This window comes from Diadema antillarum, unplaced genomic scaffold (assembly GCF_040938485.1).
Source record: "Diadema antillarum isolate AM-2024a unplaced genomic scaffold, OU_Dant_1.0 seq00000932_RagTag, whole genome shotgun sequence".
Taxonomy (NCBI): domain Eukaryota; kingdom Metazoa; phylum Echinodermata; class Echinoidea; order Diadematoida; family Diadematidae; genus Diadema; species Diadema antillarum.
In genome coordinates, this window is record NW_027271783.1 from 557,078 (window position 1) to 584,028 (window position 26,951).

Here is a 26,951-nt window from a genome sequence, read left to right on the forward strand (position 1 = left end):
GTGATGGGCACCACGGGCAACCCGTGGCCCATACACCATCACCCCTCACTGCTGAAACAGAACTACCTTTCCATTCACCCTGAAGGTGATGCGTTTTTTTTTTTTTATGTACGTGATAGAGCAACAGCGTGGTCGGAACGATGTCAGTTTCATACAGCGATAGACCCACAAATGTGATACACACAATGTTTTCAGCTGATACAAAGAGGATCAGGTAATCATTAAAATCCGCAAAAGAATGGTAAAAGAACGCAAACAGATTACCTGTAAGATATATTCGCTTATACTAACCCTACTTAAACTATATTTACTAACTAACTGGCTAACGTGGTTTCATGCTGTAGATAAGAAAGCCAATAGTGTTTTGACCGTCACTTGAGAGTGCGAGAAAAATTACAAATTTCCCCTGTCCGAAAATTCAGAGGATGTCATTAACCCCCTTCCAAGTCTGAAATCTCCTCACGTGTACGGTGTACTTGTTATCTCTCTCTCTCCAGCCCTTGGGCTTAAAGGTGCAGTCACGTCTTGATCAACGCGGTAATCGAGTTTGGACGGAAGGGGTTATGTATTTGGTTTATCATTTGAAAAGAAGCGAAAAAGGTGTGTTTGTCATGCTTGGAAAGGAAAAGCCGAGGGAAAAAAAAAGATACACGAAAACAAACCGGGGTCTAGGAACGGGCCCCAGGCATCTTAAGTTATAGATTGGGGGCTAGTCAAGATGAATTTTTCTGCTTTGTTGGACATCTATCCCACGCCTTCCTCTCTTTTCCCCTCCAGCCGGCTCCCTTCTCTCCCAAATCGTCATTCCTACGACAGGTGAGCTGCCGCATGTCAGATTCTCGGTAAGAATATTTTCCCCCAAACACTCGACTCGACACCCGCATCATCCCTTCGGTTGCCGTGCATCCGTGTGTTTTGCGATCCCCCAGCTCATTAGGGGCTGACACATTATTCGAAAGGCGTGATGCCAATCACAAAGATACACATTGCGGCCGATGTGCGCATTTCACGCAAGACTTGTCGTGAAATGTTTACCAGTCTCATCCGTCTACGTACTCCAGGGTTGGTGGGAGTGGAGTGGTGGGGGGAGTGAAAGTTGGTTAGTCACGGAGGAGACGTATCCATGGTAACATCATCACTAACTGCTACTCGATTACAAAGGGGAATGGGGGGAGGTGTAGGGGCATTAATGATAATGATAATGAATAACATTTATACAGCGCTTAATACTGATGTTTCTAAGCGCATAAAGAAACATTAGAAACAGGAAGACAGAAAAAAAAAGAGATCTATGTCAATCAAAATGACCTATTCTCTTACCTATACACACCGTAAACGGGTCTGCTACCCATCCCTTCCTTCTATCTAGTCCATTTAAGAATCGGATGGACCGATGTGAATATGCATTCTGTTTTGTCTTTTGTTTTTCAAAGAGGCATTTTGCTAATTTTCCGACAATTATTACAGCATTCTCACTTTGAATGCATAATCAATTTATAATTTTCTGACTATACATGGCATTTTTACTTTCAATGCATAGTCAGAGCAAGGAGGTTCGAGAGATGGAGTTACAACTGACTATAATTATTCAATCAGCTGTCAGTTTTCTATGGATGGACAAAAGAATTCCACAGGTGCATTTGTGCCTTTGATGTTCGATGCTTGAAGCCGCCATCTTTCTGAGCAATCTGAAGATTCATTTTTAATGCTAACGTGATATCGGGTATTTGCTGCTCGTTTATATATCAAATGCAATGAAATTCCACCTAATGATAAAGCATATACAACAAAAGTCAATTCCGTTCGAAAATATGTGCAAAAGAGTAAATCTGAGTTGTATTTTGTGAAAGGGTTTGAAATTTTACCCTCATGGAAAGCCGGTTTTATCACTTTTCTCCTTATTTCCGCCAAATGAAACTAATATGGTATCATCTTCGAGTACAGTTCTTTATAAAATGTCAGATTAGCGTACAGACACGTACAGTCGAGTAATATTGATATCTATTTCAGCAATATTTGAGCAATTTCTATTCGCGCACCCCGTGCCTTTACCATTGTCTACCGCCCATCGTTTGTAAGTAGGGATAGCGAAAAGTAATTACCATCACAGAGACATATCTTCCTTGGAAAGTGGCTGGTGATTATGCAATGAGACACGAGTCAATTGTCTTCGCATCCGCGCGTCAGATCCAGTTTGACACATACTTCAAATATTTTTGAGTGGCGGCTTCGAGCATGGGATCAAAGCGAATAAGACTGTTGTGACTCCATTTCTCGAACCTCCTCGGTCAGAGAGAGACATGTTGATATCCAAGCCAGCAATATGCACATTGTGTGCTCTGTGAAGACTCCTTCACAGCACCTGATGCAATCTTATCCGTTCACATGAGCCTTTGAGACATCCTCATCTAGAATCATGGGTAATGATTTTCCACTCGTCTGCCTTTAATGGGTTGAATAAGAGCAACCATACCCTTTCGGCATTTTCCCGCGTAAAAGGTAAATGATAGTGACGGGATGTGAGTGCAAGTATGGCTTGAATACGTATCTGAGAGATAGAATTAAAGACCTCATTCCAACGACTACTCATTAAAAAAAGAGGAGCTAAAAATAAAGAGGAGGCAGAGTATTGCGGATATCTCTTCGAAATTGTCATGGAAAAGCAAACATGGCGGTTACTCACCCCTGTAGCATCTTCAGCTCCCTTGAGTAATCAAAGCCAAGTTGAGTTTCACATATATTGAGAACTCTTGACTAATTTTGACTCGAATTGTATTTGTTTAACCGACCGTTTAAAGGAAGACACGGCGCAGTTGCTTAAGTGGCCTGCTGATCCGAACCAGAAAAATCAGATTTGGTAAATAAATGTCTTGTCTAGATAAATAAGTGTTCTTTCCGTTTACTTATGTTCTGATGATGTTTTTGAAATTATCGTTTCAGTAGAGTCGGCTCACCCAGACAAGAATTATGTAGATATTTCCAGGCCAACATTATTTGTTTACTTTCTCTAGAAATCATTTTCAGCTAAGAAAATGTCGAGATCTTGCGACTCTTCACGAAGAAAAAAAACCATTAGACAACCTTCCAATTCCACGTAAAAAAAAGTGATGCAAATTTGTTCCCACTGCTGAAAGGACTGTCCCTGTCTCTTCTGTCATTGTCTATTGTGTTTATTTTGTGATGTCCGATCTCTCTCTGTATTTGCTTATCTGATCTCGAATCGGCAGATGATAAATGGAGCAAGAAATAGATGAATGAAAATATTTTGCTTATTATCGTCTTGGCGGAATGATCATATAGGGAAAAATAGGTGAGTGAAAAAAATAGATTAAAAAACTAGCAAACAAACTGTGGTGAAATTACAGTTTATGAATATGTAACTTTCACTACATTATCAAATGCTGTGTCCTTAAAATCAAGGAAGGAAATTCCCTATATATATATGATTATATATATAATATATATATATATATATATATATATATATATATTCATATATATATATAAGAAGTTGTGTAATATATATATATATGTATATATATACATGTATATATGTATTATACACACTTCTTTTTCTTAAGATTATAAATGGTACATTGTAATGTATCATTGCCTATAGCAACTCATCTGTCTTCTCAACCCTGTACGTTTGAGAGTATAGAGCGTTATCACTTTTTATCCCTCTCTTTCTCTTTCTCAATCACTGAACGGGGTTCCTGTGGACCTCTGTCTGTGAGATGGAAATAATATATCCAAATCGATAATAAAGTATTTCTGCGATGGGCTCTTGCCGATTGCATACTGAAATGCTGAGGATCGAGCCTTCTGATTATATTCTCCGGAATCAATTCTTGATAATCAGGGTCATAAGTGCGAGATAAAAGATATTTCAATTTATCAAAAAAAAAATCATGTTTGAAGGGGAACGCTGCGAGGAACTTGCACGTGCGTTGAGTATTAAAGAAACTGTCTTTTTTTTTTCTTTTCTTAAGGCAGTTGGGGATAGAGAAACATAACAAAAAATGAAGTAATCTTGTGGACTTGAGTGTGACATACTTATGTACATATTATCTCAGAACGTTTCAGTATAACGTGCTCGGTGATAATGCTGTAATAAAAATAATACTGAACTGCAATTACTGTTCAGTTGACAATTTCTGCTTGTGCGGCATTATGGTGTGTAAGTGAAATGGATGAAAAAGGAAAAGCGGGATCTTTCGAATCTGTTTCTTAGCCATGCTATTCTCTTCACTAATCGTGTGTATGACTTTATGAGAAGGGGTCAAGAGTTACGAGAGAATAATTATGGTTGACGTTGGGGTACGGATTATGCAGGGACAGCAAAAGACGTTACAATACTCAACGCTGCACAAAAATAGATGCGGACTTGGAAGGAGTTAGAGCAGCAAAAAATCAATACTTTTCGATAAAAAGGGGCCTCTTTGGTGATGACTGATATAACATTAAAATCATTTGTGTTCTTACCCATGTTCCTAGTTGTTTACCTTGAATGACCTATAACTGTATTATATGCTAAATGTTGTATGCCAGGTTGTACTACACGGTATTATCTCTGCTATTTCCACTTATGATATTGGACAGCTGGTATCAGTTTTCGGGATGTTATTTTGTATTTTACGCCAAATCTTTATGACACTGAACAAAATCTCAGTCAAGAATATTCTGAAATTGTGAGCTCGTATGTGTGTGTGTGTGTGTGTGTGTGTGTGTGTGCTCGTGTAACCAATATTCAGTTTTCTTGCCTGACGTAAATGACTCATGCAGAAATTTGGTGATATCGGTATAGTTATTGATGATTTTAAACAGATGTCTCTATAAGCAGGGAGGTGGAATCCGCCTCCTTGCCATAAGGATGTCAGACTGTATATTGCGGCTCCTCCGTCTTTGATATTGACGTCGCGTCAAGTGTCTGTCTTCCATTATTTTATTCCACCGTCGCAGGCAAAGAGTATACAGGGCTGACGTTCTAGGAAATATACCCCCAGATTAGAGGCGTATTATATATATTATGCTACTCATTTATTACTGCCTCATCTGTTGCCATGGCAACAACGTCTTGCTCTTGATTGAGAGCCGCGATAGACAAGAGAGATAAATCGATGATTTTAGAATGCCATGATGGCGGTCGTTACAGACGTGATCGTCTGCATGTATAACCATTCAACATTCAGCACTAATAAGACGCCCATTTGATAGGTGTATGAACTTATAGATGCACTGACACCATAAATCCCCTTCCTCGTGACAGTTGGCCGTGTCTGAGGGGGAAAAGATAAAGGTCATTAACGTAACGTAAAGGCCAGTAATAAGCAACGCCATAGATAGAAAATAGATAAACTTCAAAAGAAAGAGAGAAAAAAAATCTCTATAGAACGATACAAATAAGGAAAATATGACATTTTTTGACATTTCACATTTTTTCAGAAAACATTTCTTGACCAGTCCTTACGAATATTCAAATGAGCGAGTTGATGATGCCATACCCTCACAAGTTTTCATGTATGTTATATGTGAAATTCGAAAAAGACTTAGCTATACTAAAAGTCATGAAAGTAAAAGCGTGTTCTCATACCAAGATATATCAGACACTTGTACTTCTTTCCTTTTTGGGGGTGGCGGGTGGGGGTGGGGGTGGGGTTGGGGGTTAAGGCAAGTTTTATATTTTTTTCAGCTGAAATGTGTTTTTTTTTTCTTGTCATTTCCTTTTATGAAATGAATGAGAAATAGTGCATCCTCGACGCCATCAAATTGCTCACTTGAATATTCATAAGGACTGGCCAAGAAAGGTTTCCCGAAAAATAAAAAAAATCAATTTCAAAAGGTATACTTTCCTTATTTCTTATCCGATTTTAGTCATTTCTCGATAAACAAATTTTTCTCTTTCTTTTGAAGTTTATTCATTTATGGGATGAATGTTCTCTTTAAATGATAATCTCGTTTTTTTCTTTCATTAATAATGTCATGAATGAACTTACAATGCGTTTCATTTCATTTCATTCACTAGTCACGCAGTGAAGTTAACAAAAAATAATCAGTGATATAGGATTTGCCTTTAGCGTTATGAGGCAATCGTTGATGGGGAAAATGCACACTCACAAAATTGCATTACATTTCAGATTGATTTTTTTTTTGGGGGGGGGGGAGAGAAGTGTTTACATTTTCATGCTCGTGAATATCACCTTGACTCTCCGTAAGAACACTAATGATATTGAAAAGTATCGTGAGAAAAGGCAATCAGTATATTATTTGAGGAATAAAGATAATGATGATGATTACAAAAAAAAAAGAAATCACTGTTGACTGATTTCCCTGGAGACGTGCTCTCAGACCTTTGCAAACATGGCTGCTGTGCCAGCCACTCTTATAACGCTTCCGTTTTCATTAGCAGTTGTCGTAGGCGCAGAATGTTTCTGCGTCGGAACAAGTCGAGTGCCAACCGATAGGTCTCCTTTAAAGTCAATGACGAAATTCCTTAGCGGATTATATGATTCGACAAAACGAGAGGAATTGGTGGTTCACGTGGTATTCTGTGGAAGGCAGTGAATGCAATGGCGAAGCCACAAATGTCGCTTTGAATGATTTCAATGCAGCAATTCTGCAAATGCAACAGCACATGCACACATCGTTGCTAATGTCTTTGCTTTGAATGGATTAACATTATTGAGCAGTCACGATAGTTAAAAGGTGGCGTTACGAGGTGTCTCCACTTGGCCAGCCAGATTTAGTTTTGGATAAGATTTTTTAATAAGTTTTTCCCGTTATACTTGGTGTTTGACTGATCAGATAGAGGTGTACCCAGTCACTTCATTGTTAATTATAATATTGTGATATCAATTATACAATACGAAATCAAATTTAAGCTGTAGTCATGGTAATCTGTCATGGATACCAAGATCATTTACGTGAAGAACGCACATTTACCTCACCCTTTTCTGCGTATTATGCTTCCCCTTTTATATTCTCCATCCCCCCTATTGTCCAGGAAAATGCAGTCTCTTGACGAAACGGCTGGTAAATGAGCTCTTCCATGAGGGCAAGGATCCGTACAATCGTCACATCAGACCCACCATCAACGAGACCACGCCCACCCACCTCAAGATGCAGCTCTTTGTCTCACAGATACTTGAAATGGTGAGAAAACAAACACTTGGAATAAAACGCCATTTTCATGTTCCTATGTACGAAGTAAATCCGTAAAAGTTTCTTAAAACCAGTTTGCTCACAATTGCGCATTCAACTCATAATCATGAGGTAATGATGTCGGTTGCAGTTCGCTATTCCGAATGTTCGTAGATATCGAAATGAAATAAGGTTCGTTTTTCCGATGGTTCGTCATTCCGAAGGCTCGTTAATGCGAAAATATAATGAGGTGCGTTATTCTGACGCACTTTCGTAACAACGAACCTTATCAAATTCATTTTCGGATTGTGATAGCGAAATTTCGAAATAACGAACGTCACCAGTGATGTCACAGTCATCAACTAGACCACGCCTACCCACCTCAAGAAGCAGCTCTTTGTCTCTCAATATCAGAAATGGTGAGGAAATTGAAACTTGGAATAAAACGCCGATTCATTTTCAAATTGACTGTGAATGAAACAATTGAAATGTGGCACGCAAGACCATTGAACTTTCATTAAAATCTGACCTGAAATAGAAAATAAAAAATGTTACAACGTTCGTCACCAAAAAATTATATCAAATGAAATCATGATGTTTTCCTCTGGCCTTCATAGAAATGATCTATTATTTCTTGTTTAAAGGAATTAAGAAAAAGAAAGAAATAGTGATTTTCTCACCAAGTGATTTAGAATTCGTATTACAAGGGGAGAGCGTTTAAATTGCTAGAGACCATTGCTCCAAAACATGAATCTTGTTGTGTATGTGTTCTTAACACAAACCAGTTGGGGAGTTGTAAGACCGGAAATTTGGTGAGAAGATATCTTCATCAAATTATGTGAGTGGTTGTAACAGACCCCAATGTTTCATGAAAACGTGTGAGACGTAAAAAACATACAAATAAGCAAACAAAACGAAATCTATAACTAACTTATGTATGTTCCGTCTGATTGTGATGTAAATTCTGCCAATCCATCTGCTTGAGCCATCTGTTTAAGCGCCATGAGCACCCGTCAAAGGCGGATACCGGCGCTATACAATAAGCCATCATCATCATCATCATCATCATCATCATCATCATCATCATCATCATCATCATCATCATCATCATCATCATGTTTGATTTATCATTCAGAGAAGTCAACATGAAAACGATGTAACCAACTCTTTCACTCTATAGCACCGGTGGACACATTCATTATCCACTCTACTTCCCTTAACATCGGCCATTAAGTGGTCCCAGTGTGATTTCGTACTCCCCATGCAGGGAGGATGAACTAAAGCTCCCATGAGACGAAAAATAATTCGGGTTGTACATCTGATACAACGTAAACACACGTTTCTGTTTTACAATCAACATTTTAGATTAAAATACATTTCCTCGACCACATTTGGTTGTCCGCAATTGTTTATCACAAAAGCAGCCGCTGCTCATATTTCATCATATATTTAGAGGGACTGTGTATAGTAATAAAGAGGATGGAATGTGGTTTCTTTTTTCACTACAAGTCTGTTCGTTCGTTAGAGCTGAAGGGAAATTGGTACGAATGGCCTTTATTTTTTTCACGTTTGGTTAGGCACATCACTTGCTAGCAAGGATAACATCAATAATAATTGCATCTTGCTTCTTGTCTCAGTGAATTGAAATACAATCACGCTTATTGGTACAAATGACCTTTTTTTCTGCTCATGCGCAAAGTGGAACTATGAAGTTATGGCCTATTATATTCAAAAGGGGGAGGGAATTGTTTCTCCACTGATAAATTCAATTTCAATTCAATTCAAACTCTATTTTCACTATATTTTCTTTTCAGCAGAATGTATAAAGAAAGATGTGAAATTTGACATGCGCGTTGTTGAATATATACACCGCCAGCCAGGAATAACAACATGATCATGTCTATGATCAGTACAGAAAAAAAAGAGACTTACAATCGTATGTATACAGTCTGCTAAAAAAAGTGGAGTTACCCACTCAAAGACTATGCTTGTATTATGCGGGTACCTCTGAGGGAATTACAACTACAAAGAGTGCAGGAAACTCGGGAAAGAGGGAGTATAATATCCTGCAAATACTCAGCACTAATATGCCCTAAAAGGGCTCATCATTCATTCTCATATTGTATCATTTCCGAAATCAATAATTTATGTATTTTCACCCTTTTAGATATTTCTTAATGTGCTCCTTTTCTTCGGATATTGCTTTTGCTTCGAGAAACATCACCCATCTTTATGCTTAATTTTTTTGCCAGGGATGTGTTTCTGTCAAATAAACAAAGTCAAGACATACTCTTCTCTTGTTTTTTAATTATAGTTTTGTCCTCCTTGGCTACTCCATCATCATTTGCAGACCTGTTCAGTTCCTGCCAAGTTTCTTCTTCTCTTCCGTTTTCTTTTTCTCACCGAAGCCATTCACGATATTCATTTATTCACAGGCTTCTTTTCTCCCTCCCCCCTCCCCGCCTCTCTCTCTTTTCCTCTACATTTGGACATACTTTAATATATCGTCTTTCCTTTTCCCCTTCCCAAGCAGTTCTGCCAGATCTCTTTCCTCGTTTAACCCACGAGTAATTTTACCAGCCTGTCTAGCTGATTTCCCTATGTACCCCAATGTATCTGGACAGTTTAAGCGGAGAGATTCCGAAGTGGAATTTCTTAGGGATCTCTCTGTCAGTGTTAATTAACCACCGAGATTTCTTTTCCAACATACTCTGGTGCTGATGCTGCTGTTTATGATGCAATACGATGGTCCATTACACTTCATCTCAGCGCGTCATTTCTAATGTCGTATCACATTTAATTATGATGAATATAGCTGCTCAATCATTTTATACTCATATTGGATAGCAAAACTCATTAAAGTTCAAAAGAATGTAAATTGATTCATTTCTTTCTTGGAAACGGTCGTGCCATGGGTGGAATGAAAGCATGGAAAGCAAAGGTTGTAACTATTACCCACTGATTATTATCATGAGTCAATTAATTGAACAGTCTGCTCACCTATTACAAGGAGGAAAGGAAAGTTGCCTTAGAATAAAGGTGAAATTCACAAAGAGAGAGACAAGGGGGGGGGGGGTGGGGGAGGAGGAGGATTGGAAAATGTCAACAAAATGTGACCACAGGAGAAACACAAGATAAACAAACGTAACGATGAAGTTGATCTAAAAACCAAACACCCAGAAAAATACAAACAAACCTACAAATATAATGGACCTTCAAAAATAAATCTTAGAAATCAATATTTCGTCAAGTAAAAAACAAAAACAAATCAAAACAAATCAAAACGAAAGCAAAATAACAAAGTCGTCCCTGGGTGCGCTCGAACCACCAATCTTTCGGTTAACAGCCGAACGCGCTAACCGATTGCGCCACAGAGACCCCTGTGATGCATTGACATCTCAACAAAAACAAAAGATGGCGGTCGGCCTGATAGAAGTGCTTTACATGTTGCAGCTATTGCTCTTCGTTGAATGTTTTAAAAGGTCTATACATAATTCTTTTTAAGTGTTCTATTTCACCACGAAGTATTTAGAAGGTGCCTGCGAGGCTTTGCACACAAACAAAGAATATTATAGTGAGTTGTAAAAAAAAGAAAGATGTTTTGGCACTAAAGTAAAGGAACAAGCAAGAAATGTTCTATCTAGATAGCGAATCAGTACATGAATGATCTAGGCCCATAATGTATGTATATACTATACAGTAGATCTATCCTTTTTCTCTTTTTAATCCTTTTCCTAAATTTTCTCCTCTTCCATCATCAAATTTTCTCGGTTTCATCAATAATTTGTACCACTCCATACTTTCTTTTTGTTGGTATTAATTTGTCAATGTTCAGTTCATCATGGTAATCTTTTTTTTTTTTTTCGTCGAACCCTTCATTGTGTGTAAATTAATATTCATTGTAAAAAGTTCAGAATAATTAGCCCTAGACTATAGATCCATCGTGTAAATTTTAATTTGATATTCTGTTGTTGTTGGTTTTTTTTTTCAACATGTGCCTGTTTTTGATTGAAATAGTTTTGTGCGGATTTACATACAAACAAACGACGACATCAAATAATTTCCTGTCCAGCAAAATGGGGATTTAGGGATTTATTTTTTCCAAGTGCAGAATTTGAAAGTGTGCTTCATTAAGCTTTCCAGTAATGTTTTGTTTTATTTGTTTTATTCATTTTCCTTACAAAAACAACAACAAAACGATAATCGTACCGTCAACAGGATGATTTTTGTTGAGATTATTATGATCTATGTATTAATGATAACTACCTAGATATCTTGGCATACACTTTGTTATGCAATCCATAAGGCTGTACAGCATATCAAAAGAGCAGATGAAGGTCTGGACACTCCGAAGGAAAAACAGATTTGTCTAGGATCGAGAATAGCTTATCATCATCAGGATCGTGTTCATTATTGTCAATATCTTCATTGTTATCATTTTTATCCTTTTCGAGGCTGTGTGTGTATGTGTATGTGTGTGTGTGTGCGTGCATGCGCGCGGATAGCAAACAGAAGTCCTGCGGCCGTTCTCCTTTAATTTGTATTATGCCTGAAAGAAAGTACGTTCAAGTATTTGCATCTTATCGTGGCACCCATCCCTTAATGTCAATAGTTACACCAAAGCGTGCACCACCGACGCTGCTGGTACCCCCTCTTTGCTGTATGATAGATTAGCCCCAGGCTCTGTGGAAAAGAATGTACATGTAGTTTATAGGCACGACGATGATGCTATTTTTATGTCATTGGAACTTGGAAGGCAAACTAGAGATTTTCCGCAGACTCGTAAATTTCAACACTGAGTGGCTGTGCAAATGCAGTAATTTCAGTATCTTACATCACAAGGGAAGACGGGAGCGTTTTTTTTTTTTTTTTTTTTTTTTTTTTTTTGCACGCGGTATCGCCTCATCTCGCACGAGTTTTCCAATTTGAATAGAAGCAATTGAAACAGATCATCACAGAATTGCACGCTTCTTGATCACGTGACCAAAACGATGTACATGCGATCATTTTCATTGCACATGTATCGATTTTCCCTTATTTCTGTCAGAACCGTAATCAACAATAACGTATTTTTCGCATAAACATTTATGGAACAACGCATAAAAGTCAGAGGTTCTTTTCTCCCTATGGAAGGAGTTGATACTGCTCTGCTGGTTTGATGAATTCTTACGAGCTTCCAACTGATAAAGTCTGCGTCTTGCTAGTAATGTTAGATCCTTGAATGTTCAAAGCAAAACTGTTAGATTTGAAGGGTACAATAACCATGATGATTTTGATCTGATTTTATTTCATTCCTAAATTTCTTTTTCATACATAAATGAAATACAAAGTCAATTGAACGTACTAATTGAGCACAGTATAATTTGAATCTGACAGTTAAAGATGAATGATCAATTCAATACGCTATCCAACATTTTTTCTAACATAACCCAAAATGAAAAAAGAGGCATTAGTTTATGTATATGATGATGATAGTAGGCATAATAATGATGATGATGATGATAATAATAATAATGATAATGCTGCTGATGATGATTATGATAATAATAATAATAATAATAATAATAATAATAATAATAATAATAATAATAATAATGATAATAACACCAACTGTATAGGCCCTAATGCTCATAATGATAATGACAAACAGCGATATTGATTATAATAATGATTATTATTATTGTTATCTGCAAAAGCGTAGCAATCTAGATTCTGTCATTGTATCATAAAAAGATGTTTGATATCGTGGTTTTTTTTAGGTCGTTATGTTATGGTACATTATGCATAAGTTTTCAATACTGTCACCTGCATTTAATTAACCTTCGGTTGAAGTTGTTCTTACGCTGCTATGTAGGACACGTTTTCGTCAGCACTTCATATTTTGTTTTCAATGTCCTAGGGAATGGTGTATTATGCGTCATCCATTTGAACAACTTTTAATCGGCAGATAGGAGCATCTTACCATTTCATTTGTTGGTCTTAATTCGGCCCTGTATCCTTGTCTGTTCGGCTTTCTGATCTTTTAACCTTAACTGATGCCATTGTACAAATGTTCGTAATGTTACTGCATGAGCTTGTGCGTGTACGTCATGATTGTATACCTCTGTGCGTCACTACTTACCTTTAATGTCACGTAAAATGTGAAAGGTTCGTTGGTGGCTTCCCTTCATAATGTAGCCGTACGTGCCATACGCGATACGGGCTGACGCGCTCGTCACAAGTAGATACATGTTTAGGTATGTGCGAGGAACGTATTACGACAGAATGAGAGTGATCCAGCCGAGGCTGATTTCTTGATTGATATCATTATTGCCAAATTCTTCGTTCCCAGGTTCTTGCGATAAACCCAATGTAGAAATGTATCAACTCGATGTGACTGCCTGCCTGCAATTCTTTCCTTTCATTTTCCTTCTTTCCTCTTTTCATTATCTTTCTTTCTTTCTTTCATTTTTCCCCGGTAATAGTATGCTTTGTTAGCTTTTCTTTTACTCTCCTTAGGGGAAAAAACCCCCCCGAATTGTTGAGGTAATGGTTATACCACCATCTATCTTCGGAGGCTTTATCAAAGTTTATCAAATTTGATGCTATCGACTGAAGATATCCTGTTGGTGTATAGTGCTTCCTTAAGTCAATGTATGTATCTATAGTTTGTGAATGTCTGCTCTAGTTCGTGAATTTTCATGCCTTCCTGCTTTTTTATGACCCAAACTTAATAACTCCCCCTTTATTGAAAAGCTAGATCCGCCCTTGAGCAACTCACTTTATCTTTTTACTGTCTTCTTGTCCTCTTGATCACTACATGAGCTTGTCAGTATACATGTATGTTCGTGAAAACGACTCACAGGCTATGTACACACGAATACTCGGCAATATAAATGTAGGTCTACCCCAAAACGCACCCACAATGACTGTTGATCAGGCGTGTCGTGAAATCAATCGAAGAATGTGCAAAGTAATGGATCTCTTTTCGACAGGACGCCACCTATCGGAAAATAATTACAGGGAAACGTAGAAGGCAATCACTGATCGCCACATATACGACCGTGTATTTCAACATAGAGCAGTAAAGGCAATACTCCTGTTGACAGTTCACTCACACGATAATAACTGTGAATTCAAGCGTAATCGCTGATTTTCCTGCAGGTTGCTGTTACATTTGACTCCTCGGATTGTATTTTTAGAGATCGGATACTTCTTTTTTCTTTCGTTTAGGAGCTATTGTCTGTATATTTTGGCAAAAAATGCGGTGCTGTATCACCTCAAGGACATTGACAATCTAAACTTAAAAGACAAGGCTAGAACTTCATTCTCACCGTAATGGGCAATCTGTTACGACTTGTTTGCACAGACCTATAATATTAAATGAGAATTATGTTAGAACAGGTTAGAAGAACATACTTGATGTACTCTTGGCAGCAGTTCGGTGAATGAACATCTCGGCCCGTGACTAAGATGCATAGTGATGAGGTTAAAACCACTCGCCGATTCGCCCCGTTTTCAATGATAGAAGATAAAGCCAAGATCAATCTTGATCATAAACTACCAGAACAGAAAAGAAAAATCCCATACTTCATCACATTACCTCACAATTCAACTTTTTTTTTAAATTTCTTTCACCATTTTACTTTCTTTTTTACTTTTCAACAGGACGAGAGGGTCCAACTCCTAAAGGCGAACGTCTGGGTAACGTTTGTAAGTAATTCAGTTTCCATTCTCTTACTAATCATTTTTGGACATAATATATATATACATATATATATATATATATATATATATATATATATATGTATATATATATATATATATATATATATGTATATATTTATACATATATATATATATGTATGTATATATATATATATATATCAATATATATATATATAATAATAATAATAATAATAATAATAATAATAATACAATACATTTATAAGGCGCTTAATACCGATGTTTCTAAGCGCACAGTTTACCGGAAAAATTAATATCTATACCAGAATAATACCAAAATACCAAAATACAAGTACAAACATACCAAAAAAAAAAAATATATAGATACAGTGTATAATTACGATAAATAATGAAAATCAAAATCAGTGTGCACCTCCATTGACCGACCCACAACTGGACTATTCCAAAGAACTATCTACTAAAAAGATAAGTCTTAAGCAAAATCTTAAACTGATTAACGGAAGTGGCTTGATGTATATAGGCGGGTAGAGAATTCCAGAGAGAAGGGGCAATTGTAGAAAAAGCACGATCACCGTATTTTGTGGAAGTACGTGGTCCAGGAGTCAATTGCATTGTATGTATATGTATATATATATATGTATATATATATATATATATATATATATATATATATATATATATGTTTATGTATATATATATATATATATATATATATATATATATATATATATGTATATGTATATATTATGTACATGTACATGATATTTAGCGCATGTTTCAAAAACATGCGCTTTCCTCGCCAGGATAAAGCGTTTTAATGCCATTTTAGGTTTTAATCTCATGTACATGTACATGATATTTAGCGTATATATATATATATATATATATATATATATATGTATATATCATGTACATGTACATGATATTTAGCAACATAAGAGAACCTTTACGAGGACAGAGCATAAATTTGTGCAAACTCGATTTCAATTTCGTGTAGACTGTAATAAAACCGTATAGAACAGTCAGAGTGGGCACGAGCAAGGGAGGGTTTGGGATGACAGTTTTGAAATACCGACATATTGAACTTTGCTTATTGTAAATGTATAAATAATAGAAATTATGTGGATGTCTTTTGGATCTCCCTGAAGGTATTTTCAATTTATGTGTGTGCTTTTTTTTTTGTTCAATACATTATTTTTGTACTTGTGTATCTGCATGTTTTTTAATGAAATATCTTATTGTATATATTATGTGCTTTGAAGCGAATAAAGAGATAATAATAAACCACTCACACATTGCCTTGTCAAGATTGTTTGTCATACAAAATGTATTTACGGCAAAAGCGTTCGACCCTTCAAACCTTTAGCCCTTTGCCCTTGAAGAAGATTGAAATCTGTCTAAACGGTCCCAAGCCATGTGAAGTAAACCATTACCATGTGATTTACGATTTGTATTATGAATACAGCGCTGTTCAAGTATTGTCAAGATAAGACTATAACAGTTCGTCACTAACTTAAAGAAGGTGTTGCGATCGAATTGTTTTTATTCTCATAGCCACTGCATGAAAACAGTCTAGTGTGATGAAATGACAACAAAGAAGAGCTGCTGTCGTTTTGCAGGAGGGACAAACTAACAAGCTTAAGTTTAGATCCTGAACTGATTTCACGACAGAAATACGTAGAAGATCATCAATAAAATAGTTTTAAATTGACCTTTGCCGGCCTGCATGCTTGACCTTTAACAATTTGATGTAATGTACAGGCCCTGTCCGGTGAGTAAATGTTTGCTAACACATTTTCTGTTCGCTCAACCTATAATACAACCTTCTAGTCAGGACCAATACAATATGTCCTTCTCCTAATATGTACTTTATGAATCAGTGAAACCCCCTAACGCGGTGACTGATAAACCATGCTCGTGTTTCATTAATTTGTGTGATTTGGTTTCGTGTAGGACTGGGTGGACGAGTTCTTGACTTGGGATCCCGACGATTTCGAGGGATTACAAAGTTTCAAACTGACGTCCGACCTCGTCTGGATGCCCAACATCGTACTGTACAACAAGTAAGAAGGAAGACGGAAAAAGAAAGAGTGAAGGGAGAGGAGAGAGACCGGGGTTGGGGGCAGGGGTGAGAGTAGATGAGTGAAAGAGAGAGAGGGGGCTTTGCGCTCCTAAAGATGGGTTAAAGACCAATTAGGTGGGAGGGGAAATCTCATTTAAGCTCCTTCAAGTTGCCGAATTGGAAGTGCGCGCTGCCAGCACGAAATTCACCGGCACATTATTTGATTATTTCATCATCGTTATTATACTTCAGTACCCCCTCCTCCCGCCCCTCTCCAACCACCACCACCGCATCCCTTGAGTTTCTAATCTAATGAGCAATTACCCTTTCTCTCGGTGTATTCTTCCATGCCCTCGCACAGCATTCGGCGAACAATGGCGAATGATGTCGTTGAATGTGAGAACTTCTAGTAAATATCTTTGTCGGTCTGTTTCTAATCTCTCTCTAAAACCTGATTTCTCTCCTTGCACTTTTCCTTCGCACCTCCCTGTGCATCTTTCTCGTTGTAAGTTCTTGGAAAGTTTTGGATTTTCAAAAGTAAGTCCAATCGATCAGATTTAATTACATGCTTTTAAACAAAACAAAACTTGCATGGCTTGGTGGTATTTTCTATTAGAAGAAAAATCATTTCTATATGTTCCCCAATAGGCGATGCAAAAGAATTTGCTTTTTAGCCAAACTTTGAGAATAATGGGGAATTTTGGTCTAGGGCAATTACCCCGGACCCTTCCCCTTCCCCTAACCCTAATCCTAATCCTGAACCTAATCCTAACCCTAACCCAAACTTAACCCTATACCTAATATTAACCCTAATCTTTACTATAACCTTTCAATATCACTAACTAGTGTTTAGCCGGGGATAATTGCCCTGGGGGCAATGACCCTGATACGGGGAATTTATCAAATAATGGCATAACAGCCCACGAGTTATACAGCTCATGAGTCATACAGCCCACAAGTCACACAGCCCACGACTTATACAACCCACGAGTCATACAGCACACGAGTCATACAGCCCATGAGTCATACAACCAACAAGTTATACCACCCACGAGTCACACAGCCAACGAGTTCGACACTAAGCAAAAAAGGCCCACCAGACCGAAACACTAACACGAACTCGTGGGCTGTATGACTCGTGGGTCTCGGTCTCGTGGGATAACCCCTCTGATGTAGATCCCCTTTCGGTTTCTGTGGAAATAAGACAAAATACGACACATTGTATACAGTTATTGTAGAACCACCAATCCTTGTAGACCTTTCAGTTTGCTCATATTGAGAAATGCCTTTTTCGTACATCCTACTTTTCAACCTAGGCACACTGTGACCAATCTAAGTTAATAACTAAATTAGAAAATTAGATCTTTTTCTATTTTTACTTTCAAATTGCTCACGTCTCTTTTACAGGTCTCCACCCTCTCTCTCTCTCTCTCTCTCTCTCTCTCTTATTATCTTCCTCCCTTCTCTCTCTTTCGTAGTTTATTTAATATACAATATTCACAGTATTTGTCGTGCCTAATTATCAGATTACCAAATGAAGCTGACAAACACGATATCATTGATAAATAAGATTAAAATGGGCTTTAAATGATGTGTATATTTAAACAATTATTACGATTAAAGGGTCGCGTTTCACCTACTTAATGGGTTCATAAGAGCTGGAATTTGCTCAAAAATCTTCCAAACATATAGGAAACATAACTAATATCATTCTCTGCAATGGAGAGAGAGAATAAGAATGAGACTGAAGCAGGAAGGAGAGAGACGTGGGGAAGAAAGAAGGGGGAGGAGAGGGAAGGAAATTCGTTACTTGTCATTCACACTGACCTTTGACCTTTCTTCGCAACAGTGCAGGCGCGTCCTATGAGCCTTTCGTCTTCGACAAGATCGTGAAAATCGATCACACGGGTCACATCAACTGGGGGTCACCGCTTATCATCAAAGCCACGTGTCAGCTCAACATCGCCAACTTTCCATTCGACGTTCAACGGTGCAAGCTCAAGTTTGGTCCCTGGCAACACGACGGATCGGAGCTAATCATGGAAGGAGCTGGTAATACTAAAGGAAGAAACTTTTTAATTTTCGACTGTTCCTCAGGTTAAGTGTAGTTAAGATCTGGGTTGGCTTTGTATCAGGCACAATGACTGTTGTGGTTGTCCCAGTCTTACTATAGTAATAATCATCATAACTATCATCATCATTACCGTGTTTATCATTACTGTTTTACAAATTCCGTATTCTGTTGCTGTTTATCATCTAGTTGCTGTCAAACATCAATTGAGTTTCAAAATGTCTTCAAATTTTATTTAGAATATGAGAACATCAAGATTTCTTCTTTACCACAAAACATGCCCCGTTACTTGTTCTACAGTGAGATGTTGGTTTCAACAAAAGATTTGCAAAAGGGTGAAAAAGAACTTCTGTACCATTATTATTAATGTTACATATCAAGTATCAAAGGAATTTCAAGTTTCAAGAAACTTCCAGAAGATTCTAAGAACTTCCAGAAGATTCTAAGAACTTCTATAGATGGCGTTAAATGATTTAAGGACACAACACAACTCTCTAACTTTTGTTTCTTATCAGTTGTCATTTTTGTTTGTTTGTTTGTTTGTTGTTTTACTGCACCTTTTTTTCTGTGAAGGTGACGAGACGGCGTTTCGCAGTGACGGGGAGTGGGACATCATTGGCATGGTGACGGAGACAAACCAATCAGCTTACCCAGATACGCCGGGTGTCTTCTATTATGACGTCACATACACCATAAGCATTCGCAGGTTTGTTAAACCATTGTACGTGTGCCACTGAATAGTTTGCACGAGATTCATAAATCAAATCACTCTGTATTTACCATGCATAATGTATATTTTCGTCAATGCCAAACAGCTTATCAGTCGAAATTAAGTAAGATGTGAAATCATATCCCTCCCAATGCAAAATCTCCCTCGTCTAGGAGGGGTATAATATTATATTCTACTCCCACACGTTCAGCCTGTCCGGTTAATGACACTCGTAGGGACAAGACTTGCAAGATAAGGCAATGCAAGTCATAGCTGAAATCCCAACAGTGTGGTACAGGCATAGAGATGGTATGATTAAAGCAAGACATCTCGTCTGGTATTCCCTGTTTCTTATCTGGCAGACGAGCACTGTACTACGTCTTCAATCTTCTGGTGCCATGTATCCTGATCGCTGCCATCACGCTCCTTGGTTTCCTCCTTCCCGTAGATTCGGGCGAGAAGGTCTCGCTCGGGATCACCGTCCTGCTCTCCCTGACAGTCTTCTTGCTTCTTATCGCAGAGTCAATGCCGCCCTCTAGCGTCGTGCCAATTATAGGTAACACTGATGAAAATTATGGCTTTATTTTAACACGTTTATTGTACGATGTTTCCGAGTGCTAGTTTGCGCTCAGTTGCTGCATTGTCCGTGTGTTACAAATGCAATGAATTTATTTCTGTATGCGAAAATAGTTGCTGTGGAGTTTAAATCATGTCAACGTTTTATAAAACAAATAATGTCTCTTTTTGTTTGCGCTCAGTTGCTGCATTGTCCGTGTGTTACAAATGCAATGAAATTATTTCTGTATGCGAAAATAGCTGCTGTGGAGTTTAAATCATGTCAACGTTTTATAAAACAAATAATGTCTCTTTTTTGGATCTGGTGTTAGTTGAATCATCCACTCTTTGAAACTTTTGAGTAGCTCAAAACACACTTTTTGAAATGATTTATTTTCTTTTCTTTTCTTTTTTTGACGAAGGCACTTCGTAATCTTTCTTTCAATCAGCACAGTCTTCTAAGTTGTTTGCATATTTTGTATCTGTTAGTAATGAAACACGAAGAAAATGGAATTAGAACAAACATGCTTCCTTTCTCTCCTCCAGGTCAATATTACGTATCGACAATGGTGCTCGTGTCCGTGTCCATCCTACTAACCGTCAGCGTCATAAATCTACACCACCGCGGGCCCTACTGCAAGCGCGCCCCCAGGTGGGCGAGAAAGTTCATTCTCGGGGAACTGGCGCGGTATCTTCGACTGCAGCCGGACGAGTTCAAGCATTTCAAATTTGCTTCCGAGAAGAGCTACTATAACAACGCCAATGGTGGGAGTGGTCACGTGCCTTCCAGGAAATATCGTAGTAAGCTCGTCGGTATGTGACGTCACAGTGATGTAAACACACTTGTGAATGCATGTCAGGAACAAATGACGATGGTGTACTTTGTTGTGGGTTATCAAGTTTTTGAGCGGTAATGCCAAATCTATCATAGTAGGCTTATTTGCTGCAAATATGAGTAAAATGTAAAATGACTAATATTCAATTCGTAAACTCGCCGGATTTTGTGTGTATATGTATAGATTTCTCAGCAAAACATCCTGTCTTTGAAATTTAGGCCTATCACCTACTGGTCATTATGTTGTTGTTTGAATAAAAGAAAAATGAGAGAGAGAGAAAAAAAAAAGGAGCCCAATACAAATACTTTGCCCCAGACAGCACTTAACATAAAACAATCATTATAAATCTTAGAGAGATATAAACAAGAATATTAAATATACCAAGTCTCCATGGGGGAGATCATATCGTCTCCACGAGGGAGCTCATATTGTCTCCACAAAGGAGCTCACTAAGTTAAGACGAAGGAGCTGATGGGATTATGATGTTGATGAATGCCTTATATTCTTCAAGCAAACTCAAATACTGGTCACTAGAGCGTTCAGATACGTCCGTTTTCACTGATATTCACATAACCTTAAAAGTATGCGTAGAGATAAAAAATGCAAAAACCTCTTTGATATAACCAATGAATTTTTGTCGACAATTATGCTCCTATGTTTTCTTCCGCTTTTATTTTTTTTTTCTGCCTGCCTATACAGACTCTCATGATGGACACAGGTCAGAGAAAGTGAAACTAACCCAGCCCAACGAGTCGCCCATCCTCGGCATCTCTCGCGGCACCCGAGGCAAAGATGGGCGTGGCCTCGCTTGTTGCGAGCACACGGAAGACCACATACTGCTCATGAGGCGACTCATCGAACACGTGCGCTACATTCGCGACCACTACGAAGGCATCGACGATAACGAAGACATTCGGAACGAGTGGAAGCAGATCGCGCTGGTCGTCGACCGCATGTTCGCCATTTTCTACGTCGTCGGTACGATCGGCACCATTATGATTCTCGTATTCAAGGTGACTTGATCCACCGGGGACACCCAGACAGTGGTCTGAAGAGTTATCCTGGTCTTGTTGTTAGATTGTTCTTCTTCTCACCGTGTTGTCGACATCGTTCAGAGACCGCGATGTCAAGCGATGTCGATGGGTTGATCACGGGCCACTGACTGTTGCAAGCAGGCCCTCATTCACGAAGTGAAAACACGAATTCGTGTTAATCAGTCTTCGCTTCTTTGCAAAACCATATTTATCATCTCTTCTCATTTTTTTCTCCTTCTCCATCTTCCAAGCACTCTGTACGCTTTTATCGCTTTTCTTTTCAGGAAAGAGAAATTCATGCTTTCCTTTCCCCTCTAAATATTACCTTCACACATTTTCCCTTTTAAAAATAAAACAATATCACTCACCTCATCTTTCCATTTTTCTCTTTCCTTTTTGTTTCACCAATCTTGCAATCTTTCAAGCATGCTTTGTGGTCCATGTGTCTGCTTCTTGTAGTTTCTTTATATTTGTATTTTCCTTTCAGTGTATCTGTAAGTTAAACAGCAACCTCGACTAAGAAGAATCCCTAAGGACCGGAGAAATTTCTTGGACTTGTGTGAATTGCAACTTCTGCAATATTATGAAAACATACAAAATCTTTCTTCAACTTAGCTAATTTTTCGACTTTTGCGAGGTCGAATTAGGCGAGATTGACTGTATACTCCTCCTCAAACTCTCTATCAAACGTTTTCCCATTTAGTCATCCACGATATCTACCCCCTCTTCCTTTCCATTTATAAAATCTTGGAAAGTAAACCTTCGTTGTAAATGCCGAAGCAGGTGTAAACGAATATTCCCAAATGCATTTTAGGAGTCAAGAAAATAACACCCATGTCCTTACGTATCATCATCCAATATCTCTTGAGATATGAGCCTATTGCACTTTGACTTTCCATGTACATTCATTTGGCGACAGGGCATCCAACGAGTATTTGGTTGTATGATGCCGTCTATTTAAATGCAGATTATCATATCATATAAACATGATTCATGTATAAAATATTCCAAATGCCTAAGTTCATCTAGATAATTTGAAGCTTTTGAAGCTTTTGCTTTCGCGCTTCAATTCGATCTGGAATAATTCAGTTCAATGTGTATAAGGCGTGGCAAGTACAAGAGAAGAGGTGTTTTTGTATCCGATACTGACCTATGACAAGGCAAGAACTTTTGTTGATTGGACCATGTGTTTCAGAGGTTGGTGTTCACAATACTACCATTTTGACAGAGTGATACTGAGATTTAATTATTCTGTTTTACTACAAACACTTGTTAGTTACAGGATTTGTATGGATAGATTTTTTAGATTGATGGTAGTAATGGTGTAAGTATTAGTAGAATATAGTAATGTTTAATGTTATCATTGTGTCGAAATTCAGAAGATCCAATCCCCCACCCAAAAATGGAGGAAAATGATGCTAAAACCCTCAGTATACAGCAATAATATCCGAGGAAGAAAGTGGCAGAGCCTATTCCCTGTTACCATGGTTACAAGTATCTGTGTTTACATTGGTGCACAGCCACTCCTCTAGTCATCAAAAGTGGTTAGTATAGACCAATTCAATTTGGGTACTGCTTTTATGGTAATTTCTTACTGGGGGCTTTAATTTTAAGTATCATGCCTAACAAAGGATAATTTATGCACTGACATAGCAATGCACCTGGCTCATTGCATAACTCATTGAAAGTGCTTCCGTTCTTCTCTGGAAGACCCTAGTTATGGCCGCCATGAGTTTCACAGTGCTCTGAAGTCGGATTCATCTATAGGCACACTGAAAGTATGTTTAGTTAGTATGTCTAGATCTGTACCCTTTGTAAAATTTCATGAATGTCGCTATGATTCAAAAAATTCTTAGATGTTTTTGTTTTTCTTCCATAATGTATCCTATATGGAATGGCTCTCTAGAATGTCTTTTGGCATATTTTGTAATTCAGTATTGTTTTTCACTGTTGTTACCTAACTTCTATAGTATGCTGACAGGTCGCTGTTCATATTTGAATTATTGTGCAGATAGCTTGCCTCCGCATTGATCGATCACTTTTAATATTGAAATCACACTCTTCCGATGTGACGTCCCATCAAAATTTCTCAAAAAACTGCTATACCAAGAGATGACAGGAGAATTCAAACTAAGACACTTTGTAATTGCTGGTAATGTTTTTGCTATGAATGACAGTTCTATCACTAGCCAGTGCTAGCCGTGCCAGAATGTTCTTCAATACACAGATATGAATTTTGGAGAAAAAAGTATTCATCGCGCGGTATGTCAGTGTATGTTGCAATAATTTTTGCTATCACCATAATAATGATAACACAGATGTGATCGACTCTTACAAAATGTCATCACGAATTGGAATCCTTGGTTTATACTGAGGGATAAATCATTGTATACATGTTTGAAAGTATGTCATAATTTAGTCTGATTTAGTGATTTCCTGCATCGTCATTCATTATCATCTAGCGGTGAATCGGAAAAGTATCATATTTCTGTAGAATTTAGTTTCATGAAGTGTACAGTTTTTATTCTGAAAATAATCATGGCAAAGTTTAAATGCTGCAACGAGGATAAGCTTTTCAATTGTTGGCGGGACAGTGTTTCCTAACCAGCAAAGCAGCATGATCGTTTTTTTATAGAAAAACAAAAACAAAACAATACAGACATGACTTTTGGCTGCAACGTGTGTATTCTGATATCGCTGATGAAAATTACTTCGAATGTTGAATATTTTGTCCTGCACCTAATACCTCTCGAAAATTACGTTATTATTAATTGTGTCGTTCAGTCGTAAAGAAACATTTTCCTCTCCTTAGTCTTATAGTCTCCCAAATCTAGATTCGGGTTTTAAGGACCGTTTTCTTTCTTTTCTGTTTCGGATGTAGGCCTACAAGAATCTCATTACAAAGTAGCTTATACCAAGAAAGAGATTCCGACCTGTGTCGCATCGCTTTCATTTTGATGTGATAACTATGTATTAGAACCCGAGATATTGCTGAGCGAAAGAATATGTTATTGATATATTATCAATAATGTTATATTATCAAGCAGTAATTCTTTTGATGATATTTGTTGTTATCAACTATTGCCGAGTAACATGTAACATGGTAACTGCGTTGCAGAAAGCAGGTTCTTCTGTGCATATATTTGTGCTTGTATATAAATCAAACACTTTGAACGCTTTTGTTTGTAGATCCTTTTTGGCACTGCTGAATTGTTTATGTAACATTATGTAATCGCTAGTTTTGATTCCACCATTTCTGAGGGATTGAAAATAAAAATATGTCTTCCTTTCGTAATTGTGAACTAACTATAACCTCACATTAATCCATATATCACTTAAATGTGAGCGTTAACATGTCTAGTTTGTACGAATGATAGACGACAGTCCGTGCTGTAATGCCCCATGGATTTACCAGTGTTTGACATTAGCTGTTATTGTGAAATTATCATAATCTATGTGGATGTATTTGCAACAAAATCTTATTGCACCTCGAATACTATGAACGATGACAGTGAGTCATAACTTGTTCTTCTTGATTATGTCTATGGTATTTGCATAAATTTGAATTTTATTTACCTTTGAAAATTGCGTGATTCAAATATTCAAATGTTTTCTTTTTTTTACAGCATTCATCTGCCATGGTTTACAGTGTTTTAGATGGTACAATGATTGACTTTTGTAGAAAGAGTGTACATGTAGCCTTAAACGTCGTATAGTCGTAGTTGATATACACGTTGTTACTACCTGTTCTTTAATCTTGTTAATGAAGAAGTGTTAACAGGTGTACTTGATGTAGACTAGATTCAAGGTGGATGTTGACCTATGTAATGTGTTAACAGATGACCTGGGTAATGGAAGGAATTCAGTGTACGAATTGTCCATGCCCATCACAATATGAAGACAGAAACCAAGAATAAAAGTATTAGATTTTGTTTGGACAAAGCGTGTGTAAAACCTCTCTGATTAATTAGTTAGATGTTATTGCTTAGTACTGGTACTACTGTTGCTGCTGCTGCTACTACTGCAACTACTTCCATTTGATGTTACTGTACGACCTCAATTGTTACAACTAAAATTGTTATTCATACTATTGAAATTGTCATTTCAGCAACAAACACCGCTGAGGGTACTTCCTTTCCGATGTATATTAATGCGACATCCGCTAATTACTGTCAAAACGAATACAGGACTACTAGGCATTTCTTGCATTCGTCAATGTGTTTCGTTTAGACATTTGAAAGCAGAAAACTTGTTAGACTGAAGATTAATATTGCTTTTCCTCTGAAGCGACGCCCTGGTGGCTGTGATCCTGCAAATAATATTTGAAAACATTTACGGTTGGTTGTGAATTAGTTTGTGCTCCACGTTGCAGGTGTTGTTGGTCATGACGTTCATTTACCGATGACGTAATCATATCCGATTTGACACAATATCCGTCTTGTTTCTCTAATAAAAATTAATACTTGAACAGTGTCGCAATGAGTGGAAGCTGTTTTATGCAGTATGGTACTCAGTTTTTCAGTGAAGTGAAATAATGATAATCATAATAGTAATAATTATAATGATAATAATAATAATAATAGAGACACTCTTATACAGCGCTCATTCTACCTAAAAAGATACTCATTACACAAATGAAATATTTAATTATGTGTATGTGTGTTTATGTATGCGGAATATGATTATGTATATGCATATGATATATAGATATAATTATATATATAATTATATTACATAAAAATACACATATACATACTCGGTTGTATTATATGTGGTATATATATGATATATATATATATATATATATATATATGTATACATATCTATGTATATGTATATATATGTATATACATATATA

General features: G+C 37.4%; 1 protein-coding gene and 1 non-coding gene across 2 annotated transcripts; one reads left to right on the forward strand and one right to left on the reverse strand.

Annotated features, from left to right (window-relative positions):
* The first annotated feature begins 3 nt into the window (after window positions 1–3).
* Window positions 4–22,228, forward strand: LOC139741499 (neuronal acetylcholine receptor subunit alpha-10-like). Its single transcript, XM_071652082.1, has 10 exons — window positions 4–85; window positions 778–816; window positions 7,004–7,152; window positions 14,788–14,832; window positions 16,780–16,889; window positions 18,738–18,940; window positions 19,533–19,665; window positions 20,031–20,224; window positions 20,770–21,036; window positions 21,759–22,228. The coding sequence occupies exons 1-10, from the start codon at window positions 4–6 to the stop codon at window positions 22,079–22,081; spliced, it is 1,545 nt and encodes a 514-aa protein (XP_071508183.1). The 3' UTR covers window positions 22,082–22,228.
* Window positions 10,445–10,518, reverse strand: Trnan-guu (transfer RNA asparagine (anticodon GUU)). The gene has a single exon. It is a non-coding gene; the product is annotated as a tRNA-Asn (tRNA).
* Window positions 22,229–26,951: the final 4,723 nt, after the last annotated feature.